We start from the raw sequence: 18,389 nt of genomic DNA on the forward strand, positions 1-18,389 counted from the left end.
ATTTGTGATTATTAAGTGAACTGACTAACGTTTAATAAATAAATATATCAATTAAAATAAACAATAACATCTGTACTTCAAAGTACTATAAATAAATTTATTTCCAGACATTAATGACACCGTCAGCGGAGGAACTGACGAGGTAACATTTGTTCCCTTCAACCATTGTGATGTCTGTGATGGGTGCGGTGTGATGGAAGGAGCGGGACTCTACGCTGCGGTACACGTTGTCCTCGTAAGCCGCAGCGGGCGCGGGGGCGCTGGGGTTCAGTTTGGAACATTCCTGTATCACTGTTGTGCCATCTATTATTCTACTTCTGTGAATTAAAACATTTAACTTTATTAAGTTATAAAATTAAAAGACTTGATATGGTATTATTTTCTCTCAAGATAAAGGGGAAAATTTACAAAACCATCGTAAGACCTGTCATGATGTATGGATCCGAATGTTGGGCTGTTAAAGAGACGGATGAAAAGAGAGTACATGTGGCGGAAATGCGAATGTGAAGATGGATTTGTGGTGTTACAAGCGTGGATAGGATACAAAATGGATATATTAGAGGAAGTCTGAAAGTAGCACCGGTGGTAGAAAAATTGAGAATTAAAAGGTTAGCGTGGTATGGGCATTTTACGAGGAGGGAAGAATCGCATGTGGCAAAGAGAACGTTAAGTATGAATGTGGAGGTACACAGGTAAAGGTAGGCCTAGGAAGAGATGGATGGTTTGCCTGAAACATGACATGATCAAGAAGGGGGTGACGGAAACCTGGTGCACCTACCCTACGTAGGTGGGATAAGGTCAATGAGAGGATGATGATATAGTATTATTTTTGCGTATGTTAAATATATTGGTATCTAAAGCAATAAAAACTAGCAGTTATGCAGCTATTTGATTTCGAGATTACTCCGAAAATTATTTTAATTTGATAAAATTCATGTTTTTAGATTTCCAACGCTTTAGTTTGGTTATTTCCAAATATTAAAAAAAAAAAACCTATTCAAAATTCAAAGGATAAGTAAAAATTTCAATTATTGAGTTCTCTGTATGATAAAAAAATTTGTATCTATTCTTACCTATATTTAATAGCACCGGCTGGTCTGAGCTGGTCTGCGGGCGCGTGCAGCAGTACGTAAGAGTCCTCAGGCTGCTGCAGGTCCCAGTAGCGCAGACGCTGGTCGCTGCCGCCTGTCACCAGGAAGCGGCCGCCCTCCGCCCCGCGCCACCCGCAGTACGCCGCGCTCAGGTACTGACACGCCTGACAAAAAGCGCTAATGTCTAGACTAGACCATTTGTTTGTTCAACTGAAGTTGAAGGTGGTAAACAAGCTATCTAAATTCGCCAAAATAGCGAAGTGAACGCTGTCCATAGATATCTAAAACTGAAGATGCGTTGTCTACCTCTAATTGACGGAGGAGGGAATGCATAGAAACATTGCATTTCAATCAAAAGATCAAATTCTGTCAATTCCTTGGCATTCACTTTGTCTGTATGTTCTTCTGTTTATATGTATATACAAGCTGTCGCTACGACTCCGTTCGCGTGGAGTTAAAAAAAAACTTTATAAGTAGTCTATGTGTACTTCCAGACTATGTTCTAGAGATACCTTCAAACATCCATCCATCCATACATTTAAACATTCACATTTATAATATTAGTAAGATTACCGGTGTTGAATAGTTGAGTGGATGTGAGGTGTTGGTGCAGGGCCAGAGCGCGTGTGTTCGCTGCGCCGCCTCCAGACACCAGGCCGCAGCATCCCGTCCACCCACAGACCATACGCGAGATGACAATCCTCCCCAACCCACTATACGACGCACCCTCTCCGCTATTATATATACTTATATTATTATCACATATTATTGAAAAGATAATCCTTATAAGTAGGCAGTAAGTAGTAACAAGGTCGTAACTTAAGCCAAAACTTTAATGTTTTAAGACCTTGTGTGCCAATGCCACATGAGTGGGAAAAGGCCAAGAAGATGATTATTTTGAAGAGAATTTTGAAGATTACTGAAGAAGGATAAGAATAAAATATTACATAATATGTCAACTTAACGAGTAAAATCTTAACCCAGAACTACAACATTCATTAACTTATCAAAACTGAAACGACAATATTTATTAATTGCTAGAAATGATTGCAATCAAATTCCAGTTACAATTTTCCTCCCACAAAAGTAGGCGGAGTTACAAATACAGATTTAAGACGGGGCTAAGAATTCAACATGTGTTTTTTTGTATATCCGAAGACTCACTAATTGCACTAAAGCAGTGATTGTCAAACTTATTTTCTTTTTATTCAGCCCTAAAACTTAAAAACCACAATTTCATTACTTTACTTAATTTCAATGCCCCCCATTTTTGGGCCTCTTATCGTCCCCTCTTAGGTTTCAAACGCCCCCAAGGGGGCGTTATCGCCCACTTTGGAAAACACTGCACTAAAGTATGGTCACCGAAAGGTTTTTAATGAGTCAAGTTTCACCTAAACCCATCTTTTCCTAAAAGGCAAGGTATCTTTTGAAGATTTCCTACCGAAACAAAAAAAAAGGCGGAGTTACCAGGACGTATTGTTGAGTCTAGATTGCTAGTGTACTCACAGTTAGGATGTCTGACAGTGGTGATGGGCAACTGGAACCTGAGGTCCCAGACGCAGATCGCACCACTGGATGTCCCCACAGCAACATATCCCGCACTGTTCGCGTACAAACACGTGTACACGCCTTGTTTCAAGTCACCTTGCAGCTTCCAAGCGTTACCTGTACAATTAAATATACGATTTAATACAATTAACAATGGTAGACGTCAGCAACATCAGTTGCAGGAATTGTCCTCGCTCAGTGAAATACCACGACCTCACAGAAGACAGGCGTCAAGTGGAAGTAATTCCGAGTACAGTCTGATGAGTGTGGGGTGCAGTACTAATTTTAGTCCTCTTTCCCTTCTCACTCTTTTCTTATAAGGAAAGGATGGGAAGGAGGAGATTGAGGGTATGCAACGCATCTACAATTGCGAATGTCTATGGGCAGCGTTCGATTCGCCATAACGGCGAATTCATGTGGCCGCTTGCTCGTTTGCCACCTTGTAGTATAAAAAAAGATTTTATAATTTATCATAAAGAGCTTTTTCAATTCGCATTTAGTTAAATTGAATATTAAATACATTTGTTACTTCTATTAGGTTTTGCTTTTTTGCCGTATTTTAATGCATTTAAAATAAAACATTTCTAAAGATAGCAAGAAAGAAAAAACATCATCTATTATAAAGGGTTACCTTTAAAACATTAAAATAACTCAGATCAAGATATATTGTAATTGAATAGTAATTTCTAGTTATGTAACTGTATTAATGTTATATACCGGGTGCCCTGAGATCCCAACCGACAACGGTGGCATTGAGTGTGGCATATGAGATGACACCGGCGTGCACGCCGCCTGCGCACGCGCATGCCACACACCCCTCCGCAGCCCCCGCACTCCCCGCAGACACCTGCCGGCATTGCGACAGCGTCATGCGAGACGACCCGCTGTCCATTCTATACAAACATAATTTGCTTAGAATCTTTGGTCCTTCGAGTCGGATTTATGTGAATCTTTATATTCATTAACTTATATAGAAACGGCTAAAACACTCACGTATATATATCCGGTGTCGGCACCGACTAGTTTCAGTCGACTAGTCAGCGACGTGCCGCGTTCGCGAAATGATACCAATCCCACTCACCCTGATGAAGGGCCCCCGAAGGGCTCGAAACTAGTCGGTGCCGACACCGGATATATATACGTGAGTGTTTTAGCCGTTTCTATATAAGTTAATAATAATGTCTCTATAGATTCTATAAAAGTTTGTCATAAATCCAACTCGAAGGATCAAGACTACAACCATAAGCTAATAAAACACATTCAAAATAAATTTAGTACGAAGTAACTTATACTTAAACTATACTAAGGGACTCGCTTAAATATTTATCAATATTCTTTCTCTGACAGAAATAAGAAAATAGATGTAAGTTACCTCAGTACAAATATAGATCCTTCTTGTGTAGCGGCGACTAGAGACTGTCCTCCTTCGCACGACGCCAGCGAGATGACAGGACCTGCGCTGCGGTTGTACATAGACTTCGACCTGGAAAAAAACGAATTAAAAAATCAGCAGGAAAAAAAATTAGTAATATTAAATTACACAGAACTACATATCCGAACTCTTTGGTGGACATAGATAAAAATCTGCCAAAGAGGTGGCATACTGGCCACTGACAACTTTTGCCTTTTTAAATTAATAAGAAGATTGGTGAAACGAGAGAATAGCATGGGAAGTAGAAATATGAATAACGAGGCGTAGTAGCTATTTAGAGTTTGATAGAAATGTTTAGATCTACATTTAATGTTAAATACTTACTTGTTAACATATGCATGTCCTTGTAATCTGTTAGCATCCCACAGTCGCACAGTGCCGTCATCTGAGCAGGAGGCGAACAGTCCTCGCACACTCGGCACACGCGCCAACTGGTTCACACGAGCCCTGACAATAACTATTGCTTTTACCCTATCGCTTTACCTGGGGTAAACGAACCATTGTTGACCACTAAAACATCTTACCAACTATATTAACCAGATTAATACCTTGATCGATTACTTGATACCTTTCAAATTATAAAGATATTTTTGATTAAAAATTCTTAAGTTAAATCAACACTAACCAGTGATTTCATGAATCTTAATTGTCTATATAAGATTGACAACCAATTTAATTGACAAATACAATTAAAATTAGAGTAAAACTGAACTATTTATTACTGACTTGTGTTCATGTAGGTAGGCCAGTAACTGGTTACCCGGCCGCCATGATGGAGGGGGCAATAAATCTTCTCCACCTTCTCCGTTATCTTCATGACTCCTGTACAAAGAAATTAAATTCGATACCATTTAAAAGATAGTTTTAATGTGTATGGATTTGTATGTAGGTAATCCGATCTGAATGACAGCTATGACAATCAGATTTATTGTTTTGTATAATAAATTCCATACCTTAAAGACTTTTGATATTTCTGTTGCATTCGCGCCGTCAAATTGCGTAACTCTATCCGGCAGGGGGCCATGCTGTCTACGAAAAAACGCAATCGATAAACAACTTTACCAACAACGCATAAAGTTGAAATTTACTTGATGACAACATATATTTAACGGATCTGATGTTTTCTCAAACTTTTATCATAGCAAAGCAAAGCTAACAGACAAATGGCGTATTTTGTATTTAGACCCATTTAATAGCAAGTTTCCACCGATGTATGAGGATGTATGATAACTTTTTGTTCAAGTGTTTCAGCAGTGGAGAAACACTGCAAAGTGTGTGTGAATTAGGTGTAAAAATGTTTAAATAAAACATGTTTTTAACAAATCCCAAATAAGCTCGCAACATGTGTTAAAATATACATCCTATGAATTAACGACAATAGTCGAATGGCGAGATTTAAACCTACGGCTGCAAGATCGGAAGTCAGAACCCTTAACCATTAGGCAATTGATGCATTAAATGTGTATTATATAAGCATTTGGGACACACACATTGCACATAGCTGGCGCTGTGACCCATCTGTGAGTGTGCGGGCTGCGCGGCGGCCGGCGCACCGCTCACACCACTCACACCGCTACACTGCGCCAGCTGCTCTGACGCTGTAATACCAATATTATTATGTTCTTTATAGAACTACATCGGTGTCACAGTCGGCCAGATATGTTTGAAAGGTGACAACCGAGCAAACGGCCACCTGAATTCGCCGAAATAGCGAGCCGACCGTTGCCCATAGACATCCGCAAATGCAGATGCGTTGCCTACCTTTAATCAACGGAGAAGGAAACGCACAGAAAGAGGATATTTCCCCTTCCTATGCGTCCCCTCTTCCGTCAAATCCACTACCTCTTCCCATCCTTTCCTAATAAGAAAAAGGTGGGAAGGGAAAGAGGATTAAAATGAGTCCTCCGGCACCACACTCATCAGACTGTACTTGGAATTACTTCCACTTGACGTCTGTCTTCTGTGTGGTCGTGGTATTTCACTGAACGAGGCCAATTCGTACACCCAATAAATATTGTTGTTGCGGGATTTATCATTGATATTAAGTAAAAGTAAAAACATAACAACTACAGTACATAAACTTGTGATACATTTTTGGCATTAACAGGAGGGCGCTAGTGAGCTATATTAATATAGTTTTATTTATGCCCACAGAGTCAAATAACGTTGATTATTTTTCGTCTGTTTTATCCAACTTGACAGTGACATACAATCCCGCCACATTCACAAATGACATTGACAGCAAAAAAAAGTTCAGAAAAATAATTTAAAATTAAAAAAATATTGGTAATTATGATTTAAAATACTAATACAAATTTTCCGAACGAATACAAGAACCGATAATTATAAAAAACGAACATTTATTTCAAAACCGCATACCATAGACAATAAAACACACAAAACTATAGACAAATAGCAAATACTTACACTTTGTGGTGGATTGTTCGTGCGAATGTCCGAACATGTGCTGCCATTCCGTGTTCATGTGTGCCTCTTGAGATAACGACGTCTTCTGACTACGTCTGGTTCAATTCAGGAATGGAAGACAAAATTACTGAGGATATTTGTGGTCTTTCACAAAATAAATAGCTGTTTCTTGTTGAATCTAATTTAATGCGATTTTTTTACCTATTGAACTCACTATTTCTTTAAATTCGATCGGCTCAATAGGAAAAAAATCCTATTGAGTCAATTGATAGGAAACTGATAGGTCTAACGGCAAACATTTAACTTATTTCTGAATATTTCGTAGGTAAATCTAATTCCAGAAAAGATTAATTGAAAACAGAGATAAATAAGCTTTTTATTTAAATACCGTAACTTTATTAGCTCTGTATTTTAAATGATCTTTGATGTGTTAATTTCTATATTATATTATCTTATAGGATGTGTAACCTGGGCTGTGTGTTGTACAGTTTGTCTGTATGTGGCTCCACAGCAGCCGGCTCCAGCTGCACACATCTCGATATACCGCTGCTGCTGGACAGCACCAGACGTCCTGGCGCCTCCGTTATGTGCTACATATACATATGGTACCTACAGACCTAGTTTACCGAAGCGAAATCAACGCGAAATGTGAAAAAGAAGCGAAATTAAAAAATTCCCTGCTAGTACTTTTGATGAAATATAACAAAGGAGCTGTTGTCCGCGACTTTGTCCGCGTGAAATTAAAAAAAAATAGTGTTCTTACAGATTATCTTCAACATCTGTGCCAAATTTCGTCAAGGTCCGTTGACCCGTTCTCCAATACCTTCAAACATCCATCCATTCATCCAAATTAGTAAGATAAATATATTTAATTTAAATACTTACTTGTGTGGTAGAGCTTTGTATTTTGATAAGATGAGCACTCATCGCCAACAGTTGATTTTCAACATGTTCCGTCATACCTGAAAATAAATTTAAAAAAAAACAAAGCTTTTTCAAAAATTCTATACAACATCCTGTTGGAAAAAAGCGAAAATTTGTATAAATGTGTGAATTTTCTACAGGAAAAAGTTTAGTTACTAAGTTTTTTTTTAAATCACATTAATGTGCAGAATTGTATCTAAATTTAGACCCCGTTTTCTTATAAGGAAAGTTGGGAAGGGGAAGTGGATTTGACGGAGGAGGAGACGCATAGGAATAGGATATATCCTCTTTCTGCGCGTCCTCTCTGTCGATTAAAGGTAGGCAACGCATCTGCAATTGTGGTTGTCTATGGGTCGCTTCGCTATTTAGGCGGATTCAGGTGACTGTTTGCTAGTTTTCCACCTTGATATATATAAAAAATTAAGGTTGAAAAAAAAACTGTTAAAGATTACCATCAGAAGCCAGTCTTCTAAACAGATTCTTCAATTGCTGTCCCATCTCGCAGTACTGAGGCATCGTACCTTGCTTCACCTGACAATATTATAAATAATTTACTAGCTTTTACCCGCGACTTTGTCCGCGCGGAATAAAAAAAAATGCACACAAGATAAAAAAGTTCCTATGTCCGTCTCCTAGTTCTAAGTTACCTCCCCATCAATTTTCAGCTAAATCAGTTCGACCTATCTTGAGTTATAAATAGTGTAACTAACACGACTTTCTTTTATATATATAGATAGATAGATATATTGTATTTTATTTCAAGCCGGCAAGATATTTGAAAACTACTATACCACTGTAACATATGATATAAAGATAGATATTTCAGTAGAACTCACCCTCAGCCTGGTGTTCCTCCTCTCCCTGAGGGTATGTACGAGGCGGTCCACGTCTCCATGTCGCAGCACCGCATCCAGGACTTTCCGCGGTATAGGATCTGCGAGACTCTCTAGTAGCAGTTCAGCTCTCTCCACCTTTTAAATATATAAAAATAGATTCTAGCTATGCGTTACCATTTTACAAAAACATATCTTTAAACATAGATATAGAGGATGTGTAGGGTAAGAGCCTCGGTGGTTCAGCTAAAAACTTGATTTGCAATCTGCAGGTCCTGGGTTCGAATCCCGCCATGTATCAATGTGTTTTTCGATTTACATATGTACATTTATCCGACGTTCTTATGATGAAGGAAAACATCGTGATGCTGCACATATCTGAGAAGACATTCAATGATATGTGTGAAGTCAACCCGCACTTGACTGTGGTTGACTATGGTCTAGTCACCCCTAACTTAGGGTAGGCTTCGAGTCCCTCAGTGGGGACTTATAGTGAGCTGATGATGAATAGGGGGTAACAATTTAGTAATACATTTAACGAATGCAAAAATTGATAAAAAAAAAACTTACTTTAATAAGATTAAAGTATAGAATATATAATCTGGAATATTTTAAAATAAACACCGAAAAATATAATAGATACCTGAATCAATTTATGTTTAAGATGTGGCCACACCAAGGGAAGTATTTTACAATTGACATCAATTGGATTCAATAGACTGGCAACACACGACACCAGGCCACATACTTCATGACGTATCTAAAAACAATAATAAAACATTAACAAACAGATTTGAGACAATTCCGAACAAAAAGAGCAACAAAAAGACAAAGCAAAGTTAAAGAAGGTAAGAACGAGATTTAATGAATGTCTCAATCATGCTATCCTTGTCACACTTACCCAAAGGTTAGGGTGTGCGAGGTAGACAGCACTCTCGGCCAGCAAGTCGCACAGTGCCTGTTTGGGTAATAGACCTAACTCCGCGAGGCTGCTCGTTGCGCGCAGAGCCTTCGCTATTATCCATTCAGATTGATCTGTTAAACCCTACGAAGATATAAAAAAATATGTGAGCCGTCATGGGACACCTGGCAGATGTGAAACATCGTGTGTGTACAAGTAATATGCATAAAAGATAATATTATTAAAATATATATATATATGTGAATACCTCGTATAGCGTGGCGACCCGTCGCCACGGCAAGCGTCGCCACGCCAACAATTCGGTTTACAAGTGAGCCTATACATGTTTCACATCAAAATACTAAATATTTTATTTCTTTATATTATAGGTGGCAAACTAACAAAAAGACACCAGAACTCGCTGGAATGGTGAAGCGAACGCTGCCCATAGACATCCGCAGATGCTTTGCCTAGCTTTAATCGACAGAGGAAGAGATGCAGAGATAGAGAATAATTCCCTTTCCTATTTGTGCCTTCCATCATCAAATCCATTTCCCCTTCCCAACCGTTCTAGAAAAGGAAAGGGAAAGAGGACTAAAATTAGGTCCTCGGTACGCACATTCATCAGACTGTACGCGGAATTGCTTTCATTTGACGCATGTCTTTGTAGCGTCTTAAGTTTATTCCAATCCAGTGATCAAATACACTGCTGGATCATAATTTGAGAACGAACTATGTTGATTTTATTGTGGGTAATACAGCGTTGAATCACCGCTGTACTAGAATAATGTGAACCGAATATAAAAAAAATAGCCGACTTCAAAAAAAAAAAAAAAACAATCTCAAACAAAATGCACTCAAAAGTAACATAAAAAACAATTTCAAACAAAATGCATTCAAAAGTACCATAAAAAACAATCTCAAACAAAATGCACTGAAAAGTAAAAAAATAATGTCATGAAACCTCTCTAAACTCTAAAGAAAGTTCTCTTCTTTCTTGTAACATGTCTATATTGTATAATTATTGTTATTTCGCAGTCGGTGTCGGCCGAAGTAAATAGGTGACATTTTATATTTGAGATGTATTGGACATACTTACGTTTATGTCCCTACTTAGGCCGAATCACACATAAGAAAAATACAGTCGAATTGATAATCTCCTTCTTTTTGAGTGTTTCTGTTCAGTGATTGAGCTAAAAGTATGTGAAGCAACATGTTTCTATACAATGTGTACCTGTTGCAGGAGTGGCAGCAGTATTGGTGCGGAGTGCTGGCCGACGTACGCGGCCACACCTACAACACGCTCGAAGAAGCAGCCGCGTAACGCCGCCTCCTCCTTGTCGTTGAGGAATGTCACCATGTGTGACAGGATCACATCGTTTGCTAACACCAACATTTATATGTATAAGTTTACATGGATGGATGTTTGTTTGTAGGTATCTTCAGAACTGCTCAACGGATTTTGATGAAATTTGGCACAGATAAAACATAGGCTACTAATTAAATTTTTTTAATTGCGCAGATGGAATAGCGGGCGACAGCTATTATTATTGTATATATATATATATATATATATATATACTAGCTAGCTGTCGTCCGAGACAAATTTCACTAAGATCTAACATCCATCCATCCAACTAAACATTCATATTTATAATATTAGTAAGATAAATATAATTTTAATTATAAATCAGACATTACTAGCAATTTTTTTTAAATTATCACAACTTCAGCTAGATGTTAATTTGTAAAAAAACTCACCTTTCTGTTTACCAAAGAACACGCAGAGCTTCGTGATACCATTCTCAACTAAAGCTCGTTTGACCACCGCCTGTGAGTCTGTTAGGAGATAAGACACAGTTGATCGAACCTAGAAAAAAAATACGTTCAATGACACTACGAATTTTAAGTTATAGTTCTCTTCAAATAACGTAACGGCTCAAGGTCATGTGCGCTTGCGCTCTGTCCTCATCCCGCTACACTTAACAATGTACGCAGACTCGAGAAGTTTGTCCGCTAAGATATTTGAAAACTACTGTATCAAATTTTACTAATATTATAAATGCGAATGTTTAGATGGATGGATAAATGAATGGATGGATCAATTTTTGTTTGAAGGTATCTCCGGAACGGCTCTACGGATCTTGTTGAAATTTGGCACAGATGTAGAACATAATCTGGAAGAACACATAGGTTACTATTACTTATTTTTTAATAACTCGCGAACGAAGTTGCAGGCGACAGCTAGTTAAATTATAGATGTAAAAAAAAGTTAATTAAGAATTAATACAAAGGAATAAACTGTTATATTACCATTTCGTGTAGAGCTGACAATTCAGTTTCGTAGTTAATATTCGCCGTCTCCTTGTCCGCAATGTTTTGGGTCTGGTCTAGAAATCTCACAGCGGTTTCCGCCAACTTCGCTGTTAAAACATTATAAATGAGAAAGTTTGGATGTATGGATGGATGAAACTAGTTTATTATAATGGCTCATGAAATTTCAAACAATTAAATAAATCAATAGATAAGTGACCACCTGAATTAGCCGAAATAAACCGTTGCCTATAAACATTGTAACGTTATCTATCTTTAATCGATGGAGGAGAGGACGCATAGAAATGGAAATGTCCTTTTTCTATCCCCTCCTCCATCTAATCCACTACCTCTGGAAGATAAAAGGTGGGAAGGGAAAAGGGGCTAGTCCTCCAGCTTTCACTAAACGCGTGTTCAATATGGTACTTGTATATCACCAAGGAATTGGCATATTTATGGAACAGATTGGTTGGCATTTAAAGCTAACGGTTATCTATTATCTATATATATAAAAGAAAGTCGTGTTAGTTCCACTATTTATAACTCAAGAACGGCTGAATCGATTTGACTGAAAATTGGTGGGCAGGTAGCTTAGAACCAGGAAACGGACATAGGATAATTTTTACCCCGTTTTTTATTTTTTATTCCGCGCGGACGGAGTCGCGGGTAAGAGCTAGTCTATATATATATAAAAGAAAGTCGTGTTAGTTCCACTATTTATAACTCAAGAACGGCTGAATCGATTTGACTGAAAATTGGTGGGCAGGTAGCTTAGAACCAGGAAACGGACATAGGATAATTTTTACCCCGTTTTTTATTTTTTATTCCGCGCGGACGGAGTCGCGGGTAAGAGCTAGTCTATATATATATATAAAAGAAAGTCGTGTTAGTTCCACTATTTATAACTCAAGAACGGCTGAATCGATTTGACTGAAAATTGGTGGGCAGGTAGCTTAGAACCAGGAAACGGACATAGGATAATTTTTACCCCGTTTTCTATTTTTTTATTCCGCGCGGACGGAGTCGCGGGTAAAAGCTAGTATTTAATAAAACGACATCAGCAAACAGTCGCGTTGTGGTACGGTCTGTCTTATGTGGTATTTCCAAACCAATACGACTTAGAGACTTTCAAGAAGCGAATATACCATCTGTTTAAAGACCTAACTTTAGTCCTTTTTCCCTTCCCACCCTTTTCTTATAAGGAAATGATGGGATGGGGAGGTGGATTCTATGGAGGAGATGCATAGGAAGGTTAAATATTCCGTTTTTGTGTGTCTCCTTCGTCGATTAAGGGTAGGCAATGCATCTGCAATTGAGAATGTCTATGGGCAGCTGTCGCTTCGCCATTTCGGCGAATTCATGTAGCCGTTTGCTCGTTTGCCACCTACAGTTCTTCTGGTGTTCCAGGAGCTCTATCTTACAAAAAAAAAAAAATTACCGATATTGTTAGCATATGCGATGCGTACAGGTAGCGCGGAGTCAGCAGCTCGTGGTGCCAGCTCCGGCAGTATGTACTCCGGGAAGACATTGCAGCCGGCTGGTGGAGGAGCCACCACGTGTGCCAGGCAGCGTGTCACACCCCACATTGCTGCGGAGCGCACACGCGCTCTCACGTCATGAGATAGATGGATCTATAAGTTTTACATAACGATATATATTATATAACTGTCGACTGCGACTAAAAAGGGATTTTTTAAAAAAAAACTTAATTAGTAGTACATGTGTCATCCATCCATCCATCCATTCATCCATATGAACATTCGCACTTACAATATTAATACCAGTCCCCGCGACTCCGTACGCGCGGAAAAAAAACGTAATAAGTAGCCTATGTATTCTTCCAGACTATGTTCAACATCTGTGAGAAATTTCATCAAGATCCGTTGAACTATTCCAGAGATACCTTCAAACATCCATCCATCCATCTAAACATTCGCATTTATAATACAAAAGTTGTAGAAAATGTGATTTGACTTTTTTATTTTTTTCTGGCTGACAAGAATTTCATTCCATTTGACACCCTGTAGTCTAAATGATGAAAACGATTAAGTCAATCAGTGTTCATTCGATTAGTAATTCGTGTATAACTTTTTTTTAATTTACACTTTTATATACTTACAATGTATGGTAAAATTCTATCCAAAATTATTTCTGAACTGGAATTCTCGCATAGCAATTGCAGTATTTCGAGACAATACAATTTTGATGTACAATGATGAAGACCTCGTATACAAGATGTCACCAACGAAGTGATCAAAATCAACCCTTCACTATCCGGACCCATATCTCTTTTCTCCGGAGCTTTACTATCATTTTCCTCTTCAAAATCAGTCACATTAATATTCATAACCTTAAAACCTTCTTTCATTAATGTTTCAATATTATCTGTGTTATTATTGTCTGTGGTTTCTTCGACTAAGTCTTTATAATTCTTTGCATCGGAGGGTTGTGTAAATATTTTTATAATATTTTTTATATCTTGATGTATTCTTAATATTTTCTCATCAGCTGGTAATATTGGTTGTGCGGAAAATATCAACATATACGATTGCAGAAATGAATAGAAATATTCTGGGAATAATCTGAAATGTTGTATATAATAATTCAAAAAGGTTTCATACAATGTAAAAAAGATATTTTGAAAAATAATTTTACATTTATGTCTGTTAAATAAAATAAGCTGGGAAGACATAACATAGAAAGCATAAATAAGAAATCAATTTATGATAGGTTTTCAAACCATAGACATAGAGCAAGATAAAAAAAAACTATTTCATAAAAATTAGTATAAAATAGTGTAAATTCACACAAATTTAAAACATACTTGCCCCTTGCTTCATCCAGATAAATTTCAGCGCTCTTTCTATCTTTAGGGTTTCGTTCAGTCATTGAATGTAATAATTCTCTCAATCCTGGTTCTGATCCTTCAGGTAATGTCATCGTTGAAGGTCTATCTTCACCATTACGATATGCCAATAACCCTGGTAAATCCAAAGCTGGTGTACCCTCGTTCCATAGTTCTAAAAGGGCACATCTGTAAAAAAACAGTATTATATAATATCTGTAAACAGAGATAAGACTCCGTTTCCACTTAACGAATATATTAATTATTACTGGACTCAAAGTACTTTAATGATTACTAATGCAGCTTAGTTTAGATATAGCATCTGTAAACATTGAAGTAAAAGTTGCAGCACTAAGAGTAGTGGCACCACGCCTGGGGAACATAATCATACTAAATTACTAGCTGTCGCCCGCGACTCCGGCCGCGCGCAGTTAAAAAAAAAACTAAATGGGGGGGGGGGTTTTTTTTTTGGTGTCGCTACGTTCCTCTGACATGATGATCAGAGTCTTTTTATATCTATGTTCTCTTGCATACCAGTTCTCGCTTATTTACCTCTCGTGGGGGGGGGGTTATGAAAAATAACTGTTGGCCGATTCTCAGACCTACTGAATATGCTCACAAAATTTCATGAGAATCGGTCAAGCCGTTTCGGAGGAGTACGGGAACGAAAACTGTGACACGAGAATTTTATATATTAGATAAATGTGAAACTTTAAATGGATGGATGGATGTTTGTTACTACATATCTCCCAAAACAGCTTAACAGTTCTCGATGAAATTTGATACAGATGTAGAATATATATTGGAATAATGCAGAAGCTATTTACAATTTCGCTTACCCAGCTGAGAATATGTCCATACTTGGTAATAGTTCACCTACTTTACAAGGTGACTCGCTAAGTAGCAATCCTCCAGTTCTGTCATCACCCTATATAATAATATATTTCTTGTATTTAATTCAAAATATACTATTTGAGGAGAACTATAATGATTGTATGTTCTAACTTTTTATTTAATTAATAGCTAAAGTTGCAAAGTAATGTAAAAAAAATTGTAAATACAACTTCAGAAAATCTAGAAACGGAGTTTCACATGAAAACGATAGAGTTATCATCAACTCACTATACGTCCCCACCAAAGAGCTCGGAGCCTACCCCAAGTTAGGGGTGACTAGGCCATAGTCAACCACGCTGGCCCAGTGCGGGTTGACTTCATACATATCATTGAATTTCTTCTCAGATATGTGCAGGTTGCATCACGATGTTTTCCTTCGCCGTAAGAACGTCGGATAAATGTACATATGTAAATCGAAAATCGAAAAACACATTGGTACATGGCGGGATTCGAACCCAGGACCTGAAGATTGCAAGTCAAGTGCTTAACCCCTGAGCCACCGACGCTCGCTGAGCTACCGAAGCTATTATAAATTAATAAATGGATTTCAAGTATTAAAAAGACGTGTATAAAATTATTAATACTAACAGACGGTCGATAACTAGGATCAGGCGCTTTGACGAATCTCTCCGGAGCAACGTAACAAAGCCTGCGACGTGAAGTATCGAAGAAATAGCTGAAGTCAGCCGGGTTGTCGTCTGGCAAGAAAGTTGGCTTGAACGATGCAATATCCGTCAATAGTACCCACAACCATGACGTCACCATTATGTTTTCTAGCTGAGAAAGACCAATAATTCTTATTCTACAATATATTGTGTATAATTTATGTCTAAATTTCAGGTAACAAGCACTCACAACTCACAAGGTCAATCACTCAAAATGACATGATTGTCCAAACTCAATAATCGACTTCTTAGATCAATTCAAACATTATTTACTATATGTTGGAGGTAATACATAAAGGTACATGATTCAATCATGCTCTAAACAAAGAATGAGCAACATGAGACCCGTTAAACATGTTTATGCGGTCCACCAAGCATTACTAAAATTGAATTTATTTTATTGACTGTCGTCATCTTTAATTAAAATAAAATGGTAGTACATATTAAACCAAAACATTTTTAGTGGTTTTTAATACTGAAGTACCTTGGTTTAGTAGATGTGCAATGCTAAAAAGAGTATATTATTAATAAGAGTTAATCTTTATGTAGCCTGCCAAAAATAAATTGAATTTAAATCGGCTGATAATTAAAAAGGTTGCTCACACCTGCTCTAAATAACAGGCATTTTGATTACTATTGCAATTAGATCGCTTATAGTTTGAAGTGAATGTTAATTACTTTGGATAAACTATACAAATGTTCTGCTATAAAAAATTAATTATACCAACCTTAATATCACCATGACAGATGCCAAGTTTGTGCATCCTATGCAACGCATATAGAACTTGGAATGTTATCCATTTCTTCTCCAACACGGTGAGGAATGGACGTGTAGACATACGATCGTAGACACTACATTTGCAGTATTCTCTCATTAAAAGACCCGCTTTATCTGTTAACTGGAGCAAGAAATTTTTTTTTCTGTCTTATTTGATATTAATCAGCAAAGAATGTGAAATACCTCCTGGTTTGTTAATTACATATAAAAAAGATAACTTTCTAGCCTTAGATATTAAAAAAGGATTTGTAATTTTCATAAAAAGTTAACTGACATAGTGTAAAAATTAAAATAGTACAAACTATTTATTACTAGCTTTTACCCGCGACTTCTTCCTCACAGAATAAAAAAAATGCACACATAAAAAAGTTCCTATGTCCGTCTCTTAGTTCTAAGCTACCACCCCATCAATTTTCATCTAAATCAGTTCGACTGATCTTGAGTTATAAATAGTGTAACTAACACAACTTTCTTTTATATATATAGATGACAGATAAATATATTTGCCAAATGGAAGACTATGGTCTCTGCCTATCCCTCTGGATAATGGGTGTGATTACATTATTGTTATTAGATATATTATATATACTATATTTTGTTGGAAACCTTATAAAGTTAGGAACTGTATAAGCTAGTATTAATGGACAACCATGGGTAAGAGGGCAATCTGTATAAGCTAGAAAAACATTGTGGTGCCTTGGACACTCGCTTATCTAGGTTAGACTGTATTCTCTTTATATCTTAGACTTACAATAACTCTCTGGAATGGTAAACAATTGAAGGCAGAAACCAGCTGTTCTTTAATCTTCAATATTCTCTCTTTATGTTCAGCAAGGGGCAGTGATGGATCATGGACTGCAAACACTTTGACCACTATCAAACCCTCTCTTGATCTAGCTCTTGCTACTTTCAGGAATCTTGTTGAGCCCAGACTAGAAAAAATAATATAAAGTTAATAAATTCAGATGGTTAAATTTAACTGAGTGGAAGGGAATAATTATGATCATATAATTATTCTTTATAGTGTAATAACAAAACATACAATGCCAAATACAATAGTTTTTTTATGCCCTTTGCTAGGTAAAATTTATAGAAAGTAAAAAAATATATAACATTTTAGTATATTTTCTTACACAGGGTTATTATAAAATGTTACTAATTTTGTACATCTTGCAAACATTGTATTTATTGTGTAAAACAATATTCAACCTTAGGAAATAAATTTGAGAATGTACAAACTATAACTGTGTGGGTGGCTCAGGGGTTAAGCACCCACACTGAGCTTGGTTGACTATGACCAAGTCACCCCTAACTTAGGGTAGGCTCCGAGACCCTCAGCTTCAGCGGGGACTTATAGTGAGCTGATGATGATGATAAACACATCTTAATTGTGTGACCTTCTTAAGTAATACAATGTAAATAGACTTACCTCTGATCAAATGATAGGTCAGCATGATCGCTAAGATAATGTTCTACAGGGAATATCTGAGAAGGAGCTACACCCACCAGCTGATTTCCCATTGTCCAACTAAACAAAAACACTGTAAACAGTACGACTTTAAATGTAATTACTTCAATAAATACACATACTAAGTTATAAACGAACTACGGTCTATAGCTATTAGTTATAATTACTGCACAATAAAGGAATTGGCAAGAAACTGTTGCAAAACAATGAAATCGCAATTGCACTTGCAATTTGCACTTGTTTGACGTTTGACAAAGCGCAAATTCTCAA

The 18,389-nt window shown here is 37.2% G+C and overlaps 1 protein-coding gene across 1 annotated transcript; it reads right to left on the bottom strand.

The window, feature by feature from the left end:
- Window positions 1-18,347, bottom strand: LOC106714673 (phosphoinositide 3-kinase regulatory subunit 4). The gene is made up of 28 exons (XM_045684620.1): window positions 18,081-18,347; window positions 17,403-17,583; window positions 16,602-16,772; window positions 15,797-15,985; window positions 15,154-15,242; window positions 14,294-14,503; window positions 13,589-14,051; window positions 12,908-13,100; window positions 11,470-11,579; window positions 10,918-11,026; window positions 10,391-10,539; window positions 9,157-9,300; window positions 8,899-9,015; window positions 8,259-8,393; window positions 7,875-7,953; window positions 7,384-7,460; window positions 6,967-7,088; window positions 6,499-6,593; window positions 5,562-5,669; window positions 5,025-5,100; window positions 4,798-4,893; window positions 4,396-4,518; window positions 4,012-4,122; window positions 3,357-3,532; window positions 2,598-2,756; window positions 1,665-1,825; window positions 1,074-1,255; window positions 1-317 (listed from the first exon to the last, which is right to left on the bottom strand). The coding sequence occupies exons 1-28, from the start codon at window positions 18,170-18,172 to the stop codon at window positions 98-100; spliced, it is 4,137 nt and encodes a 1,378-aa protein (XP_045540576.1). The 5' UTR covers window positions 18,173-18,347; the 3' UTR covers window positions 1-97.
- Window positions 18,348-18,389: the final 42 nt, after the last annotated feature.

This window comes from Papilio machaon, chromosome 26, assembly GCF_912999745.1.
Source record: "Papilio machaon chromosome 26, ilPapMach1.1, whole genome shotgun sequence".
Lineage (NCBI taxonomy): Eukaryota > Metazoa > Arthropoda > Insecta > Lepidoptera > Papilionidae > Papilio > Papilio machaon.

Coding starts and splice junctions, on each gene's coding strand:
- LOC106714673 (XM_045684620.1), bottom strand. CDS start 18,172: ATGGGAAATCAGCTGGTGGGTGTAGCTCCTTCTCAGATATTCCCTGTA. Junction 15,986..16,601: donor TCTGTCATGGTGATATTAAG/GTTGGTATAATT, acceptor GGTCTTTCTCAG/CTAGAAAACATAATGGTGAC. Junction 3,533..4,011: donor GGATCTATATTTGTACTGAG/GTAACTTACATC, acceptor ATGTTTGTATAG/AATGGACAGCGGGTCGTCTC.